The sequence below is a fragment of the Ranitomeya imitator genome, chromosome 6 (assembly GCF_032444005.1).
Source record: "Ranitomeya imitator isolate aRanImi1 chromosome 6, aRanImi1.pri, whole genome shotgun sequence".
Classification (NCBI taxonomy): Eukaryota; Metazoa; Chordata; class Amphibia; order Anura; family Dendrobatidae; genus Ranitomeya; species Ranitomeya imitator.
The window spans coordinates 81,485,376-81,502,368 of NC_091287.1; the positions used below are offsets into that span (position 1 = coordinate 81,485,376).

General features: G+C 44.7%; 1 protein-coding gene across 1 annotated transcript in view; it reads left to right on the plus strand.

Annotated features, from left to right (window-relative positions):
* The window catches only part of MACC1 (MET transcriptional regulator MACC1), a 91,918-nt gene that overhangs the window by 62,559 nt on the left and 12,366 nt on the right, over positions 1-16,993 (plus strand). The window contains exons 3-4 of the mRNA XM_069729821.1: positions 733-2,774; positions 6,207-6,395. Of these exons, the coding sequence (XP_069585922.1) occupies positions 733-2,774; positions 6,207-6,395 (2,231 nt within the window). The remainder of the gene's footprint in view (positions 1-732; positions 2,775-6,206; positions 6,396-16,993) is intronic.

The window sequence follows — 16,993 nt, forward strand, 5'->3', positions numbered from 1 at the left end:
ACTTTGAGGGGCCCTGTGCCAGTGCCAATGCCAACGAGTGGGCCCCCCCTGCTTGCTCAGGATCACAGCACTTGCAAAGTTGAAATACTTACCTCTCCCTGCTCCACTGCCGTGACGTGGTCCAGATTTACTGGGCCCACTAATTACTTGAACCAGCCCTACCCCCCACAACTTTAGCCAAATGACCCCCAATTTCAAATGCCTTCCAATTATTTTAAGGTAAATTACGCTTGACAAGCTTCATTAAGAAGAATGGATGGTTTTGACATTAAAATGGGCACTCTAGGTGTTTTCCTGGCCCCCACTCACTGCCGACTATGCTGCCCCATTGACTTGCATTGGGTTTCGTGTTTCGGTCGATCCCGACTTTACGTCATAATCGGCCGATTTCACTCGACCCGACTTTGGACATAGTCGGGTTTCGCAAAACCCGGCTCGACTCTAAAAAGGTCAAGGTCGCTCAACTCTAGTGGTAACGTTTCTCCTTGTGGAGAGTGACTTACTGGCCCTGGCATGCCAATGTAAGGACACATATTCGCCATGCAATGCTCCTCTAAAGAAATAAATATGCAAACTGCCTTTTCAGAGAGGAATAGCAGAAATGTCTCAAGAATATCCTGCATTTTTGAGAGGTGTCATTAATGAGCTGTGCAGAATAATGGTGGCCACAGTGTCGGCTGTTAATATGGTGGAATATCTGATTGTATTTATCACATTTCTTTTTTTTCACAGAAAATTTGGGAAACAAATTGGATCTTCTTATAAACTGGTCAGATGTGTTCCAAGACCATTCCCAGAATTTTCAAAAGCAGACAAATCCATTTTGGAACGGACTCTCTGAATCCAACCCTTTTCTGGATGACGTGGTTCAAGCCAACACATCAACTGATCAAAGAGTGTCTATTTTAAAAGAAGATCCTTTCTTGCTCTTTAGGGATTTAGAAACCAGAAACTCAGTATCAAGTTCTGGAGATGAACTTGACATTGATCATTTCCTGGATAAAACAGCAACAATAAAAAATGGAAGATCTAAAAGTGTTTCATATCTGGATGATCTAGACAGCACACAATCTAATGTTCAGGAGATTGATGGGCAGATTTTAGCCCCAGATTTAGAGTGGCTTCAGAATGATAGAGAGGCCTACAAAATGGCTTGGTTGAGTCATAGACAATTAACTCGATCATGTCTTGACTTGGATGTAATGAGTCAAAGTCCTGGATGGGGGCAAACACAAGCATCAGATGCTCATGTATTTTGCAGAATAGAACATAAAGGAGGGTGTGTACAACTTCCAAACTCTGATATAACTCTCCATGTTCCTGAAGGTCATGTTAGACCTGGGGAATTTCAGGACATCTCTGTAAAAGCTTTTCTTGATCCACCAGTCTTGCTCAACAACAACCTGTCAACTAGTGTTAGTCCTCTTCTAGAAATAACTTTAAGCAACATCAATACAGTAGAGGATCTTTTACTGGAAATGAAAATTGCAGTTGAGGTAAAGAACGATCCATACAGTCAAGTCATGACTGATATTGTAACGTTTTATAGCTATAACAAAGAAGGTCCATTCGAAAAAATCCCTGATGGCTACATATATAATAACATGTTACAAATCAAGTTACCAATTCTTAGTCGAGTCACATACATTGTGAGTGTGGCACAGGCCAAGTCTGTTGAAAACCAGTCCAGCAGTGTTTATGACTACATTCAGAAATCCTTAACTGTAGCAGTGTATGGACCCAAGCATATACATCCAGCATTCACCACAGTGCTAGCTATTATGGGACATAACTATACTCCAGATAAACTCACCGTGGATGACATAAAAAGACGTGGAAAAAATTTGCCACCACTTGTATTTCAACTTTGGGGAAAGCACCAGTTTGTGTTTCATCAAATGCAAGACATATTGATTGATTTTATTACAAATGACTCGTGCTATTCAGTGAAAACGACGGATAACAGTAATGAAATCAAACTACAGCAGTTGAAGGCCGGAAAGATCATTCGGGCCCAATTCCCTTTCTCATTGAAAGGTGGCAAAGATATTAGCCCTTTTGTTTTTAATGTTCAAATCAAAGACAGCCAGGGTTCAACAATAATATCAGAATTTCCGATCAGTACACCAAACCCTGCTCCAAAAATACATTGCACTCCAAAAAGTCAAACTTGCCTACAGAAACGCAAACAAATTTTGTCTACGCCTGTCATGCCGATCAGAAACACTGTGAAATATCCTAAGTTCCAGGATAAAACTCTGAAGATGCTCAACTTTGCTGTGACTTTAAAGACTGTTTTGAGGCAACAGAAAATTGACTACTTTTTGGAATATTTTAAAGGAGACACAATTGCTCTTCTTGGGGAAGATAAAATTAAAGCCATAGGTCAAAACAAGGTTAAAGAATGGTATGTGGGTGTTTTAAGAGGGAAGGTTGGCCTTGTACACTGCAAAAATGTTAAGATTATTTCCAAAGATCAAGTCATCGATTTTTCCGATGTTCATTTTACAACCAAGATGCTTTTGGAACAGATCACGCTGCCATTTAAGAAATTGACTTACATATACTCTTCTGTGCTATCCAATGTCTCCGACAAAGTACAGGACTGGAGATCTTTAGCTGACGCTCTTGGTTACTCACACTTGTCCCTGGACGACCTCAGCCACACTCTTCCCGAGAAAGAGTCTGACAGAGTGTCATGTGTTGTGAAAAAGCTGAAAGAAGATTGTCATGTCGACTCCAAAAAGAGGAAATTTCATTATGAGCTTGTTATGGTAGGTATTTTAGTCTTGATCATAGTCGACATTATGTACATAGATCTACTAAAAACATATGTATGCTTTAAGTGAATTAGCCAAATAATGTAATTTATATTATATGATTGGGCACAGTTTGTTTTAATGGTGCCCATTCACATGACTCCAAATGTCAGGAAGTAATAATAAAAGCATGCTCCATTGTAAAACATTAGCTGCCATTGACTCTTTGCACCATCAATCTTAGAATGCATCTAAAAAATTTACAAAAAATCAAAAAATTCTACATTTGGACAACAAGTAAAAATAATCGCAACAAAAACATACTTTATTATCAGATGTTGAAGGGAAGCTGTCAGTAGCATCAACCCTCCTAAGCCGTCTATATGTGCACGTAGGCCATAGAAAGTTAAATCAAATGATATCTTGATATCTGCGATCTGTTGTCTTAATCCAGAGAAATCAACATTTTTCTTAATATGTATATGAGCTGTTAAGATCTATGGGCTGGACATATATTTCCCCGAGAATCTATGCTTCCAGTGTTTATTTTAAATGAAGGGGGGCATTACCGGCATGAGATATGTAGATAAGGAGAGCAGCCTGTTGGTCATTACATGTCTCACACTGGTAAAACACCCTGTCACTTACAACAAGCTCTGAGACAGCGTATCAGGGAGACCAGTGTCCGGTCTATACATCTTAATAGCTCCTTTACCTATTAAGAAAAAAATGTGGTTTACTCTGGATTAGATCGGATCACAGATATCAAATTACCACTTTATTCAAAAGTGGCATCTGCTTCTTCCCAAGAACTGCGCTCGGCATCCTGGGAGTGTGATTAGGCTGCGCATACTCCCTGCCTGTTAAAGGGCCAGTGCATGTATATCGTGCTAGCTAGTTGTTAGGTACCCATACCCATGCTTTCTGATCCAATCTGTCCTTCTGAACCCATACCCATCCTAATGTGCACCAGTGATTCCATACCTGTGGCCATCCTGTGTTCCTGTACCAGTCCTTCTTGTGCCTAATCCCGCTCCTGTCTACCAGCTGCACCTTTCTGATAACCTGTTTCTGGCCAGTCCTGATTCCCTGTCACCCTTGAAAAATAGCTGTTATGGCTCTGTTGGTCCGTCTAGGAGTAGCACCTGGCATCCATCTGAAGTCAAGTCTAACCCACACCATCAGGGGCTTTAGCGAAGAGTCAGGTGGCTGCTTAGTTACAGTGGGGAAAAAAAGTATTTAGCCAGCCACCAATTGTGCAAGTTCTCCCACTTAAAAAGATGAGAGAGGCCTGTAATTGACATCATAGGTAGACCACAACTATGAGAGTCAAAATGAGAAAACAAATCCAGAAAATCACCTTGTCTGTTTTGTCAATATTTATTTTGCAAATTATGGTGGAAAATAAGTATTTGGTCATTAACAAAAGTTCATCTCAATATTTTGTTATGTATCCTTTGTTGGCAATGACAGAGGTCAAACATTTTCTGTAAGTCTTCACAAGGTTGGCACATGCTGTTGGTGGTATGCTGGCCCTTTCCTCCATGCAGATATCCTCTAGAGCAGTAATGTTTTGGGCCTGTCACTGGGCTACATGGACTTTCAACTCCCTCCAAAGATTTTCTATGAGGCTGAGATCTGGAGACTGGCTAGGCCACTCCAGGAACTTCATATACTTCTTACAAAGCCACTCCTTCATTGTTCTGGAAGTGTGCTTGGGATCATTATCATGCTCAAAGACCCATCCACATTTCAACTTCAATGCCCTTGCTGATAAAAGGAGGTTTGCACTCAAAATCTCACCATACATGGCCCCATTCATTCTTTCATTTGCACAGATAAGTCATCCTGGTCCCTTTGCAGAGAAACAGCCTAAAGTATGATGTTGCCACCCCCATGCTCCACAATAGGTATGGTGTTCTTTGGATGCAACTCAGCATTCTGTCTCCTTCAAATGCGACACGTTTTGTTTCTACCAAGAAGTTCTACTTTGGTTTCATCAAACCATATGACATTCTCCCAATACTCTTCTGGAAAATCCAAATTCTCTCTAGCAAACTTCAGACGGGCCTGGACATGTACTGACTTAAGCAGGGGGACATGTCTGGCACTGCAGGATCTGAGTCCCTGGTGGCGTAGTGTGTTACTAAAGCTAGCCTTTGTTACGGTGGTACCAGCTCTATGCAGGTCATTCACTAGGTTCCCCCACGTGTTTCTGGGATTTTTGCTCACCGTTCTTGTGATCATTTTGACCCCACGGGTCTGCATGGAGTCCCAGATCATGGGAGATTATCAGTGGTATTGTATGTCTTCCATTTTCTATTATTGCTCCCACAGTTGATTTCATCACACCGAGCTGCTTGCCTATTGCAGATTCAGTCTTCCCAGCCTGGTGCAGGGCTACAATTTTGTTTCTGGTGTCCTTCAACAGCTCTTTGGTCTTCACCATAGTGGAGTTTGGATTGTGACTGTTTGAGGTCCTGGACAGGTGTCTTTTATACTGATAATAAGTTCAAACAGATGCCATTACTACAGGTAATGAGTGGAGAACAGAGGAGACTCGTAAAAGAAGAAGTTCCAGGTCTGTGAGAGCCAGAAATCTTGCTTGTTTTTATGTGACCAAATACTAATTTCCACCATAATTTGCTAAATAAATCTTGCCAAATCAGACAATGTGATTTTCTGGATTTGTTTTCTCATTTTGACTCTCATAGTTGTCGTCTACCTATGATGTCAATTACAGGCCTCTCTCATCTTTTTAAGTGGGAGAACTTGCATAATTGGTGGCTGAAAAAAATACTTTTTTCCCCACTGTACGTCCCTCCAGGCTCACGCCGGACCGTAGCACAGTGGTTCCACAACCACGTGCGTAACAATGCCCATATAGATGGCTTATAAGTGTTGATCCTACTACCAGATGCCCTTTAATAGTTAGAATTCTTGACCTGTCGTAACCCTCTAGTGCTCATTGCCAGCTTTATATTACAAAAAATATTAGTGAGCTGCAAAAGTTCCCTAATATATGAGAAATAAATCCCACACACAAGCAAAAGATATTGCAAAATATATGTTTGGATGGGGACATGTCAAATTTATGATGTCCATGCCAGTCAGTGAACAGAACTCATAAACGAATGTGGCTCTTTCTACTGACTATTATAAAGAACAAATGGAAGATTAGAGGTTAAGGTAATGTTAGCGAGGATGAGTTCAAATAGCGTCTTAGCGTCCATGATTTTAAGTTGGCCAAAAAATGTGTGCAACTGATGAATAATAATGCAGATGTAATAACATATTTGGAACAAATAGATAGACAAGTTAGGTACGGTACTTTTCAGGTTATCTCATGGTTGCTGTCAGTAAACTTCAGGTTTTCTTCGACTAAGAATTGTTTAAGTCTCTCATCATTTGATATAATTTTTATTCCTGTGTGTCAACTGTGCACAGGGTCTTTTGAAGATTGACTGTCAAGGCTTGGTAGCTCGCCTTACACAAGATACCGTTATCCTGACTGCAGCCGTACAGCTTGGCATACGCTGGAGAGAGCTGGCTGAGAAACTGGCCAGACTTACAAAGCAACAGATCGAGGCCTATGAGATTCCTCATCAGGGAAAGAGTGGAGAGGTCAACTTGCAGGTATCTTCCAAATTAATTTTATTGTTTTAAAGGGAACCTATAATATCCAAAAATGCTTATATCTGAAAATATGGCATTGAACTGGAGGTAAATAGCATTAAAATAATATTATGCTGCCTTACTGGAGTAGCAGCTACAGGGAAAAAATGAACAAATATCCTCCATGTACAATATCAGTCATTGGGGCGGAGCATGGAAATATCAGTTGATACACTCAGGGCCGGCTCCAGGTTTTTGTGGGCCCCAGGCAAAAGATTCTCACTGGGCCCCCCCCCCCTCTTTAACACATACCACGATTCATGATGCACAGATACAGCAGAGAAATATAGGTATAGTACAATGCCTGATTTCACTTCTTACATGAGTGATAGCTATTGTCAATTCTACAATACAATACAGCAGAGGGGCTTTATATTAGTCAACCCCTTATATGCAAATTTTAGTGACCTACTCCCTCTTCCTCAGTTACCAGTAGGCATTTTATTGTTAGCAAAACTTGCTGCAAAGAAAAAACTGCATACATTGAATATGACAATTTTTTAATGGAAAACTTTTTAAAGTAAACATTAGAAAGTATTAAATTATAACATATGTCAAAATGCAAAATGGGTAGCATATAGCACAGCCGCATAGTATATAGCACAGCCACATAGTATATAGCACAGCCACATAGTATATAGCACAGCCACGTAGTATATAGCACAGCCACGTAGTATATAGCACAGCCACATAGTATATAGCACAGCCACATAGTATATAGCACAGCCACATAGTATATAGCACAGCCACGCAGTATATAGCACAGCCACATAGTATATAGCACAGGCACGTAGTATATAGAACAGCCACGTAGTATATAGCACAGCCACGTAGTATATAGCACAGCCACGTAGTATATAGCACAGGCACATAGTATATAGCACAGCCACGTAGTATATAGCACAGGCACGTAGTATATAGAACAGCCACGTAGTATATAGCACAGCCACGTAGTATATAGCACAGCCACGCAGTATATAGCACAGCCACGTAGTATATAGCACAGCCACGTAGTATATAGCACAGCCATGTAGTATATAGCACCGCCATGTAGTATATAGCACAGCCACGTAGTATATAGCACAGCCACGTAGTATATAGCACAGCCACGTAGTATATAGCACAGCCACATAGTATATAGCACAGCCAAGTAGTATATAACACAGCCCACACAGTATATAAAGACACAAAAGAGAATAGTAAAACCAAAAACACTCAGTTTGAAAAAATGTTGCAGTAATCCGCAAGTGCTAGTAAAAGATGTAAAAAACAGGGTATTTGGTTGATACGTTTTTTGCAAAAAATGTATACTAAGCTGCTCTACCAATCTTCACGGTATACCCTTATCAGAGCAGTCCTAACTAATGTATGCAATCCCTATCTGATGTATTTAAAAACCTGATCATCTGTATATAACCTGTGTGAACAGGGTTCAGAGAGGAAAAATCCATGTGTGCATACAGGGTAGAACAGCTTTTGTGCAGATAGCCCAAGAGGAGTGGTGGAACTCCCCAGTCTTGTAGACACAAGAGAACAATTATGGAAACAGGAACACATGGGCTACTTGCACAGTGAACAAGTCTGTATGATCATGTTCACACACCACCAAGAAACCTGAAGACACAAAAGAGAATAGTAAAACCAAAAACACTCAGTTTGAAAAAATGTTGCAGTAATCCGCAAGTGCTAGTAAAAGATGTAAAAAACAGGGTATTTGGTTGATAGGTTTTTTGCAAAAAATGTATACTAAGCTGCTCTACCAATCTTCACGGTATACCCTTATCAGAGCAGTCCTAACTAATGTATGCAATCCCTATCTGATGTATTTAAAAACCTGATCATCTGTATATAACCTGTGTGAACAGGGTTCAGAGAGGAAAAATCCATGTGTGCATACAGGGTAGAACAGCTTTTGTGCAGATAGCCCAAGAGGAGTGGTGGAACTCCCCAGTCTTGTAGACACAAGAGAACAATTATGGAAACAGGAACACATGGGCTACTTGCACAGTGAACAAGTCTGTATGATCATGTTCACACACCACCAAGAAACCTGAAGACACAAAAGAGAATAGTAAAACCAAAAACACTCAGTTTGAAAAAATGTTGCAGTAATCCGCAAGTGCTAGTAAAAGATGTAAAAAACAGGGTATTTGGTTGATACGTTTTTTTGCAAAAAATGTATACTAAGCTGCTCTACCAATCTTCACGGTATACCCTTATCAGAGCAGTCCTAACTAATGTATGCAATCCCTATCTGATGTATTTAAAAACCTGATCATTAGAGTTGAGCGACCTTGACCTTTTTAGAGTCGAGCCGGGTTTTGCGAAACCCGACTATGTCCAAAGTCGGGTCGAGTGAAATCGGCCGATTATGACGTAAAGTCGGGATCGACCGAAACACGAAACCCAATGCAAGTCAATGGGGCAGCATAGTCGGCAGTGAGTGGGGGCCAGGAAAACACCTAGAGTGGCCATTTTAATGTCAAAACCATCCATTCTTCTTAATGAAGCTTGTCAAGCGTAATTTACCTTATAATAATTGGAAGGCATTTGAAATTGGGGGTCATTTGGCTAAAGTTGTGGGGGGTAGGGCTGGTTCAAGTAATTAGTGGGCCCAGGAAATCTGGACCACGTCACGGCAGTGGAGCAGGGAGAGGTAAGTATTTCAACTTTGCAAGTGCTGTGAACCTGAGCAAGCAGGGGGGGCCCACTCGTTGGCATTGGCACTGGCACAGGGCCCCTCAAAGTACAGCGGTGTGTTTGCACGGCGGGGGCGCCTCCCACCGGCAGCAACACTTTTGCGTACTATGAGAGGCCCTGTGCCAGTGACGTCGCCAACTAGTATTCCTCCCCCCACCTGATGAAGGAACCTGCACTTTCATCTGCACCTTCCTCTTTGTCCCCGTGTAAGGTGGTATGGTATGCGGGAAGAGCAACCTGACTTTCAGCAGGGTCACAATGTTGTTGTGTAGCGTGCACGGGGAATGTTGCGTTATGGGTCAATGTACCAGCAGACTCATCTATCACTGGCTGGGCAATGGGCACGATGAAGTGGAAACACAGATATAGGCCCAAAGAAGAAAGTGGGCTAAATGCAGTTCAAAATTGGTAACACAGGAATAACCAGGGGGCATTGCAGTGGAGGACAACTGGAATGAGAGGCTGACACAGAGAGTAGGGCCAAATCAGTAAGTAGTCGAAATGCAGTTCAAAATTGGCAACCGTAGTAAACAGGCGGCACAGCTTTGTTCAGTGGAGGAGAACAGCAAGGAGTGGCAGACACCGATAGTAGGCCCCAAACCAACTAGTACGCCAAATGCAGTTGTTCCATTTAACCACAATTTAATGAGAGCCTGAAGATAGAAGCTCAGGAAAGGCAACCTGGGGAACACCTTGGAGTGTAACACACCATCTCTCTCCACCCCATACCCATTTTGTATGGCCTAATGCAGTGTACTTTTCTACAACTACTAAACGAGAGTCGGAAGACCGAAGCAATGGCAAGGAAACCTGGGGAACACCTTAGAGTGTAACACACCCTCTCTCTACACCCCATACCCAATTTGAAGGCCTAATGCAGTGTAGTTTCCAAGAACTACTAAACGAGAGCCGGAAGATCGAAGCTCAGGAAAGGCAACCTGGGGAACACCTTGGAGTGTAACACACCCTCTCGCTACACCCCATACCCAATTTGAAGGCCTAATGCAGCGTAGTTTCCAACAACTACTAAACGAGAGCCGGAAGATCGAAGCTCAGGAAAGGCAACCTGGGGAACACCTTGGAGTGTAACACACCCTCTCTCTACACCCCATACCCAATTTGAAGGCCTAATGCAGTGTAGTTTCCAAGAACTACTAAACGAGAGCCGGAAGATCGAAGCTCAGGAAAGGCAACCTGGGGAACACCTTGGAGTGTAACACACCCTCTCGCTACACCCCATACCCAATTTGAAGGCCTAATGCAGCGTAGTTTCCAACAACTACTAAACGAGAGCCGGAAGATCGAAGCTCAGGAAAGGCAACCTGGGGAACACCTTGGAGTGGAACACACCATCTCTCTACACCCCATACCCAATTTGAAGGCCTAATGCAGAGTAGTTTCCAAGAACTACTAAACGAGAGCCGGAAGATCGAAGCTCAGGAAAGGCAACCTGGGGAACACCTTGGAGTGTAACACAACGTCTCTCTACACGACGGAAGGGCTGATTCTTAGGAAGGAAGGCTGTTGGAAATAAGCATTGCGCGTCCGAGGGTGATTATATTCTTATTAGGTATATACTCACCCTCGGACGCGCCCTGCTTCTTTATTTGGAATGAATGTTTATTTGCAATGTGGTGTTGACTTTCTCTATTATTTTGGTAATTAATGATTTTATTATTTTCATTATTTTGCATCTTCTCGGCAATAATATAAAGAAGACGCGACAGGACAACACTCGGTGGATGCCATATGTGTGTTTTCAATTTAAAAAAACTTTCAGTTAACTACTTGCAGGAGAAAGTAATTGTAGCTGGTGGCCATTTTTAGTACTGTACCAGATTAGAGTTGTGTGTTTGTTTTTAATGTTAAAATGTCTGCATTTGATATCTCACCAGTATTTTCTTTTTTATAAGCAAAATACTTATTTTTATATTTTCTGATGTTGGTTCCAGGGGTACACGGCCAGCAGTGCCCTGGTCAGTGTAGTAGTAGTTGAAAGAATGGACCGCAGACAGGCATCGAAGGCCTAAAATAATAACACATGGCTGTAGGCAATTTTAAATTGGTTCCAGGGGTACACGGACAGCAGTGGTGTGGTCAGTGGAGGCCTAGTGGAAGGAGTGACCGCAGACAGGCATCGAAGGCCTAAAATAATAACACATGGCTGTAGGCAATTTTAAATTGGTTCCAGGGGTACACGGACAGCAGTGGTGTGGTCAGTGGAGGCCTAGTGGAAGGAGTGACCGCAGACAGGCATCGAAGGCCTAAAATAATAACACATGGCTGTAGGCAATTTTAAATTGGTTCCAGGGGTACACGGGCAGCAGTGACCTGGTCAGTGTAGTAGTAGTTGAAAGAATGGACCGCAGACAGGCATCGAAGGCCTAAAATAAAAAAATTGGGCTGGCTGTAGGCAATTTTAAATTGGTTCCAGGGGTACACGGGCAGCAGTGACCTGGTCAGTGTAGTAGTAGTTGAAAGAATGGACCGCAGACAGGCATCGAAGGCCTAAAATAAAAAAATTGGGCTGGCTGTAGGCAATTTTAAATTGGTTCCAGGGGTACACGGGCAGCAGTGGTGTGGTCAGTGGAGGCCTAGTGGAAGGAGTGACCGCAGACAGGCATCGAAGGCCTAACATAACAAACTTGGGCTGGCTGTAGGCACTTTTAAATTGGTTCCAGGGGTACACGGGCAGCAGTGGTCTGGTCAGTGGAAGTCTAGTGGAAGGAGTGACCGCAGACAGGCATCGAAGGCCTAAAATAATAACACATGGCTGTAGGCAATTTTAAATTGGTTCCAGGGGTACACGGACAGCAGTGGTGTGGTCAGTGGAGGCCTAGTGGAAGGAGTGACCGCAGACAGGCATCGAAGGCCTAAAATAATAACACATGGCTGTAGGCAATTTTAAATTGGTTCCAGGGGTACACGGACAGCAGTGGTGTGGTCAGTGGAGGCCTAGTGGAAGGAGTGACCGCAGACAGGCATCGAAGGCCTAAAATAATAACACATGGCTGTAGGCAATTTTAAATTGGTTCCAGGGGTACACGGGCAGCAGTGACCTGGTCAGTGTAGTAGTAGTTGAAAGAATGGACCGCAGACAGGCATCGAAGGCCTAAAATAAAAAAATTGGGCTGGCTGTAGGCAATTTTAAATTGGTTCCAGGGGTACACGGGCAGCAGTGACCTGGTCAGTGTAGTAGTAGTTGAAAGAATGGACCGCAGACAGGCATCGAAGGCCTAAAATAAAAAAATTGGGCTGGCTGTAGGCAATTTTAAATTGGTTCCAGGGGTACACGGGCAGCAGTGGTGTGGTCAGTGGAGGCCTAGTGGAAGGAGTGACCGCAGACAGGCATCGAAGGCCTAAAATAATAACACATGGCTGTAGGCAATTTTAAATTGGTTCCAGGGGTACACGGGCAGCAGTGACCTGGTCAGTGTAGTAGTAGTTGAAAGAATGGACCGCAGACAGGCATCGAAGGCCTAAAATAAAAAAATTGGGCTGGCTGTAGGCAATTTTAAATTGGTTCCAGGGGTACACGGGCAGCAGTGGTGTGGTCAGTGGAGGCCTAGTGGAAGGAGTGACCGCAGACAGGCATCGAAGGCCTAAAATAATAACACATGGCTGTAGGCAATTTTAAATTGGTTCCAGGGGTACACGGGCAGCAGTGACCTGGTCAGTGTAGTAGTAGTTGAAAGAATGGACCGCAGACAGGCATCGAAGGCCTAAAATAAAAAAATTGGGCTGGCTGTAGGCAATTTTAAATTGGTTCCAGGGGTACACGGGCAGCAGTGACCTGGTCAGTGTAGTAGTAGTTGAAAGAATGGACCGCAGACAGGCATCGAAGGCCTAACATAACAAACTTGGGCTGGCTGTAGGCACTTTTAAATTGGTTCCAGGGGTACACGGGCAGCAGTGGTCTGGTCAGTGGAAGTCTAGTGGAAGGAGTGACCGCAGACAGGCATCGAAGGCCTAAAATAATAACACATGGCTGTAGGCAATTTTAAATTGGTTCCAGGGGTACACGGACAGCAGTGGTGTGGTCAGTGGAGGCCTAGTGGAAGGAGTGACCGCAGACAGGCATCGAAGGCCTAAAATAATAACACATGGCTGTAGGCAATTTTAAATTGGTTCCAGGGGTACACGGGCAGCAGTGACCTGGTCAGTGTAGTAGTAGTTGAAAGAATGGACCGCAGACAGGCATCGAAGGCCTAAAATAAAAAAATTGGGCTGGCTGTAGGCAATTTTAAATTGGTTCCAGGGGTACACGGGCAGCAGTGACCTGGTCAGTGTAGTAGTAGTTGAAAGAATGGACCGCAGACAGGCATCGAAGGCCTAAAATAAAAAAATTGGGCTGGCTGTAGGCAATTTTAAATTGGTTCCAGGGGTACACGGGCAGCAGTGACCTGGTCAGTGTAGTAGTAGTTGAAAGAATGGACCGCAGACAGGCATCGAAGGCCTAAAATAAAAAAATTGGGCTGGCTGTAGGCAATTTTAAATTGGTTCCAGGGGTACACGGGCAGCAGTGACCTGGTCAGTGTAGTAGTAGTTGAAAGAATGGACCGCAGACAGGCATCGAAGGCCTAAAATAAAAAAATTGGGCTGGCTGTAGGCAATTTTAAATTGGTTCCAGGGGTACACGGGCAGCAGTGGTGTGGTCAGTGGAGGCCTAGTGGAAGGAGTGACCGCAGACAGGCATCGAAGGCCTAAAATAATAACACATGGCTGTAGGCACTTTTAAATTGGTTCCAGGGGTACACGGGCAGCAGTGGTCTGGTCAGTGGAAGTCTAGTGGAAGGAGTGACCGCAGACAGGCTTCGAAGGCCTAACATAACAAAATTGGGCTGGCTGTAGGCACTTTAAATTGGTTCCAGGGGTACATGGGCAGCAGTGTATGGTCAGTGGAAGTCTAGTGGAAGGAGTGACGGCAGACAGTCTTCGAAGGCCTAACATAACAAAATTGGGCTGACTGTAGGCACTTTTAAATTGGTTCCAGGGTAACACGGCCAGCAGTGGCCTGGTCAGTGTAGTAGTTGTAGAAAGAAGGGACCGCAGACAGGCTTCGAAGGCCTAACATAACAAAAATGTCAAAACAATGGTATTGTCAGTGCCAGGCATTGAAGGATGTCAGCGGCTAGACTACACATTGGTGAAGCTGTGAGAGATAATTTTGCTAGTGGTAGAGCACTGTTTGAGCTGGGGGGGGGAACTGTCTTGTGGCCGGCGGTACAGGCACAGGGCCCCTCATATTACAACGGTGTGTCTGACGTTGGGTGCGCACCACCACCGCCAGAGACACTTTATTGTACTATGAGGGACCCAGTGGCAGTGCCGTCGACCAAAAGCGGCCACACCCACCTCTTCAGACAAACAGCACTCTCAAGGGTCCAAGCGCAAAGTGGCGATAGCACGGCCCCGTGTGGGGAGTTTGGCCATTTCGTGAGGTGGAAACATGTCGTATGCTGGACAATCAGGTGAAGAAAATTACGAGATTGGAAAAGTCATTCAGAATAGTCCACAGGCAAGACCTTTTCATAGGAAAGCTAGGTGTCAGCCGGGCAGGGTGGGGCAAAAGATTTTGAAATCCAGTTGTGGTTCATTTTAATGAAGGTTAGATCATCTACATTTTGGGTAGCCAGACGAGTCCTTTTTTCTGTTAGTATTGAACCTGCAGCACTGAATACTCTTTCTGATAGGACACTAGCTGCCGGGCAAGCAAGCTCCTGCAATGCATATTCTGCCAATTCTGGCCAGGTGTCTAATTTGGATGCCCAGTAATCAAATGGGAATGACGGTTGAGGGAGAACGTCGATAAGGGATGAAAAATAGTTTGTAACCATACTGGACAAATGTTGTCTCCTGTCACTTTGAATTGATGCTGCAGTACCTGTCCTGTCTGCGGTCATAGAAAAATCACTCCACAACCTGGTCAGAAAACCCCTCTGTCCAACGCCACTTCTGATTTCTGCCCCTCTAACACCTCTGGTCTGCTGGCCCCTGGAGCTCGTGTGAGAACGATCACGGGCGCTGTGTGCAGGGAATGCCAGAAGCAAACGGTCAACAAGAGTTGATTGTTTTGTTGCTAATATTAGTTCCAAGTTCTCATGTGGCATAATATTTTGCAATTTGCCTTTATAGCGAGGATCAAGGAGGCAGGCCAACCAGTAATCGTCATCGTTCATCATTTTTGTAATGCGTGTGTCCCTTTTGAGGATACGCAAGGCATAATCCGCCATGTGGGCCAAAGTTCCCGTTGTCAAATCTGCGGTTGTGCTTGGTTGAGGGGCAGTTGCAGGCAAATCTACGTCACTTGTGTCCCTCAAAAAACCAGAACCCGGCCTTGCCACGCCACCAATTTCCCGTGCCCCCGGGAAAGCTTCCTCATTAAAAATATACTCATCCCCATCATCCTCCTCATCCTCCACCTCCTCTTCGCCCGGTACCTCGTCATGTACACTGCCCTGACCAGACAATCGCTGACTGTCATCAAGGCTTTCCTCTTCCTCTGGTGCAGACGCCTGATCCTTTATGTGCGTCAAACTTTGCATCAGCAGACGCATTAGGGGGATGCTCATGCTTATTATGGCGTTGTCTGCACTAACCAGCCGTGTGCATTCCTCAAAACACTGAAGGACTTGACACATGTCTTGAATCTTCGACCACTGCACACCTGACAACTCCATGTCTGCCATCCTACTGCCTGCCCGTGTATGTGTATCCTCCCACAAAAACATAACAGCCCGCCTCTGTTCGCACAGTCTCTGAAGCATGTGCAGTGTTGAGTTCCACCTTGTTGCAACGTCTATGATTAGGCGATGCTGGGGAAGGTTCAAAGAACGCTGATAGGTCTGCATACGGCTGGAGTGTACAGGCGAACGGCGGATATGTGCGCAAAGTCCACGCACTTTGAGGAGCAGGTCGGATAACCCCGGATAACTTTTCAGGAAGCACTGCACCACCAGGTTTAAGGTGTGAGCCAGGCAAGGAATGTGTTTCAGTTGGGAAAGGGAGATGGCAGCCATGAAATTCCTTCCGTTATCACTCACTACCTTGCCTGCCTCAAGATCTACAGTGCCCAGCCACGACTGCGTTTCTTGCTGCAAGAACTCGGACAGAACTTCCGCGGTGTGTCTATTGTCGCCCAAACACTTCATAGCCAATACAGCCTGCTGACGTATGCCAGTAGCTGCCCCATAATGGGAGACCTGGTGTGCAACAGTGGCAGGTGCGGATGGAGTGTTTGTGCGACTGCGGTCTGTGGACGAGCTCTTGCTTCTGCAGGAGGACGAGGAGGAGGAGGAGGAGGGGGTGCGAACGGCTACAGACAACTGTTTACTAGACCGTGGGCTAGGCAGAACTGTCCCAAACTTGCTGTCCCCTGTGGACCCTGAATCCACCACATTTACCCAGTGTGCCGTGATGGACACGTAACGTCCCTGGCCATGCCTACTGGTCCATGCATCTGTTGTCAGGTGCACCTTTGTGCTCACAGATTGCCTGAGTGCATGGACGATGCGCTCTTTAACATGCTGGTGGAGGGCTGGGATGGCTTTTCTGGAAAAAAAGTGTCGACTGGGTAGCTCGTAGCGTGGTACAGCGTAGTCCATCAGGTCTTTGAAAGCTTCGCTTTCAACTAACCGGTAGGGCATCATCTCTAACGAGATTAGTCTAGCTATGTGGGCGTTCAAACCCTGTGTACGCGGATGCGAGGCTAAGTATTTCCTTTTTCTAACCATAGTCTCATGTAGGGTGAGCTGGACTGGAGAGCTGGAGATCGTGGAACTAGCGGGGGTGCCGGTGGACATGGCAGACTGAGAGACGGTGGGAGATGGTATTGTTGCCGCCGGTGCCCTAGATGCAGT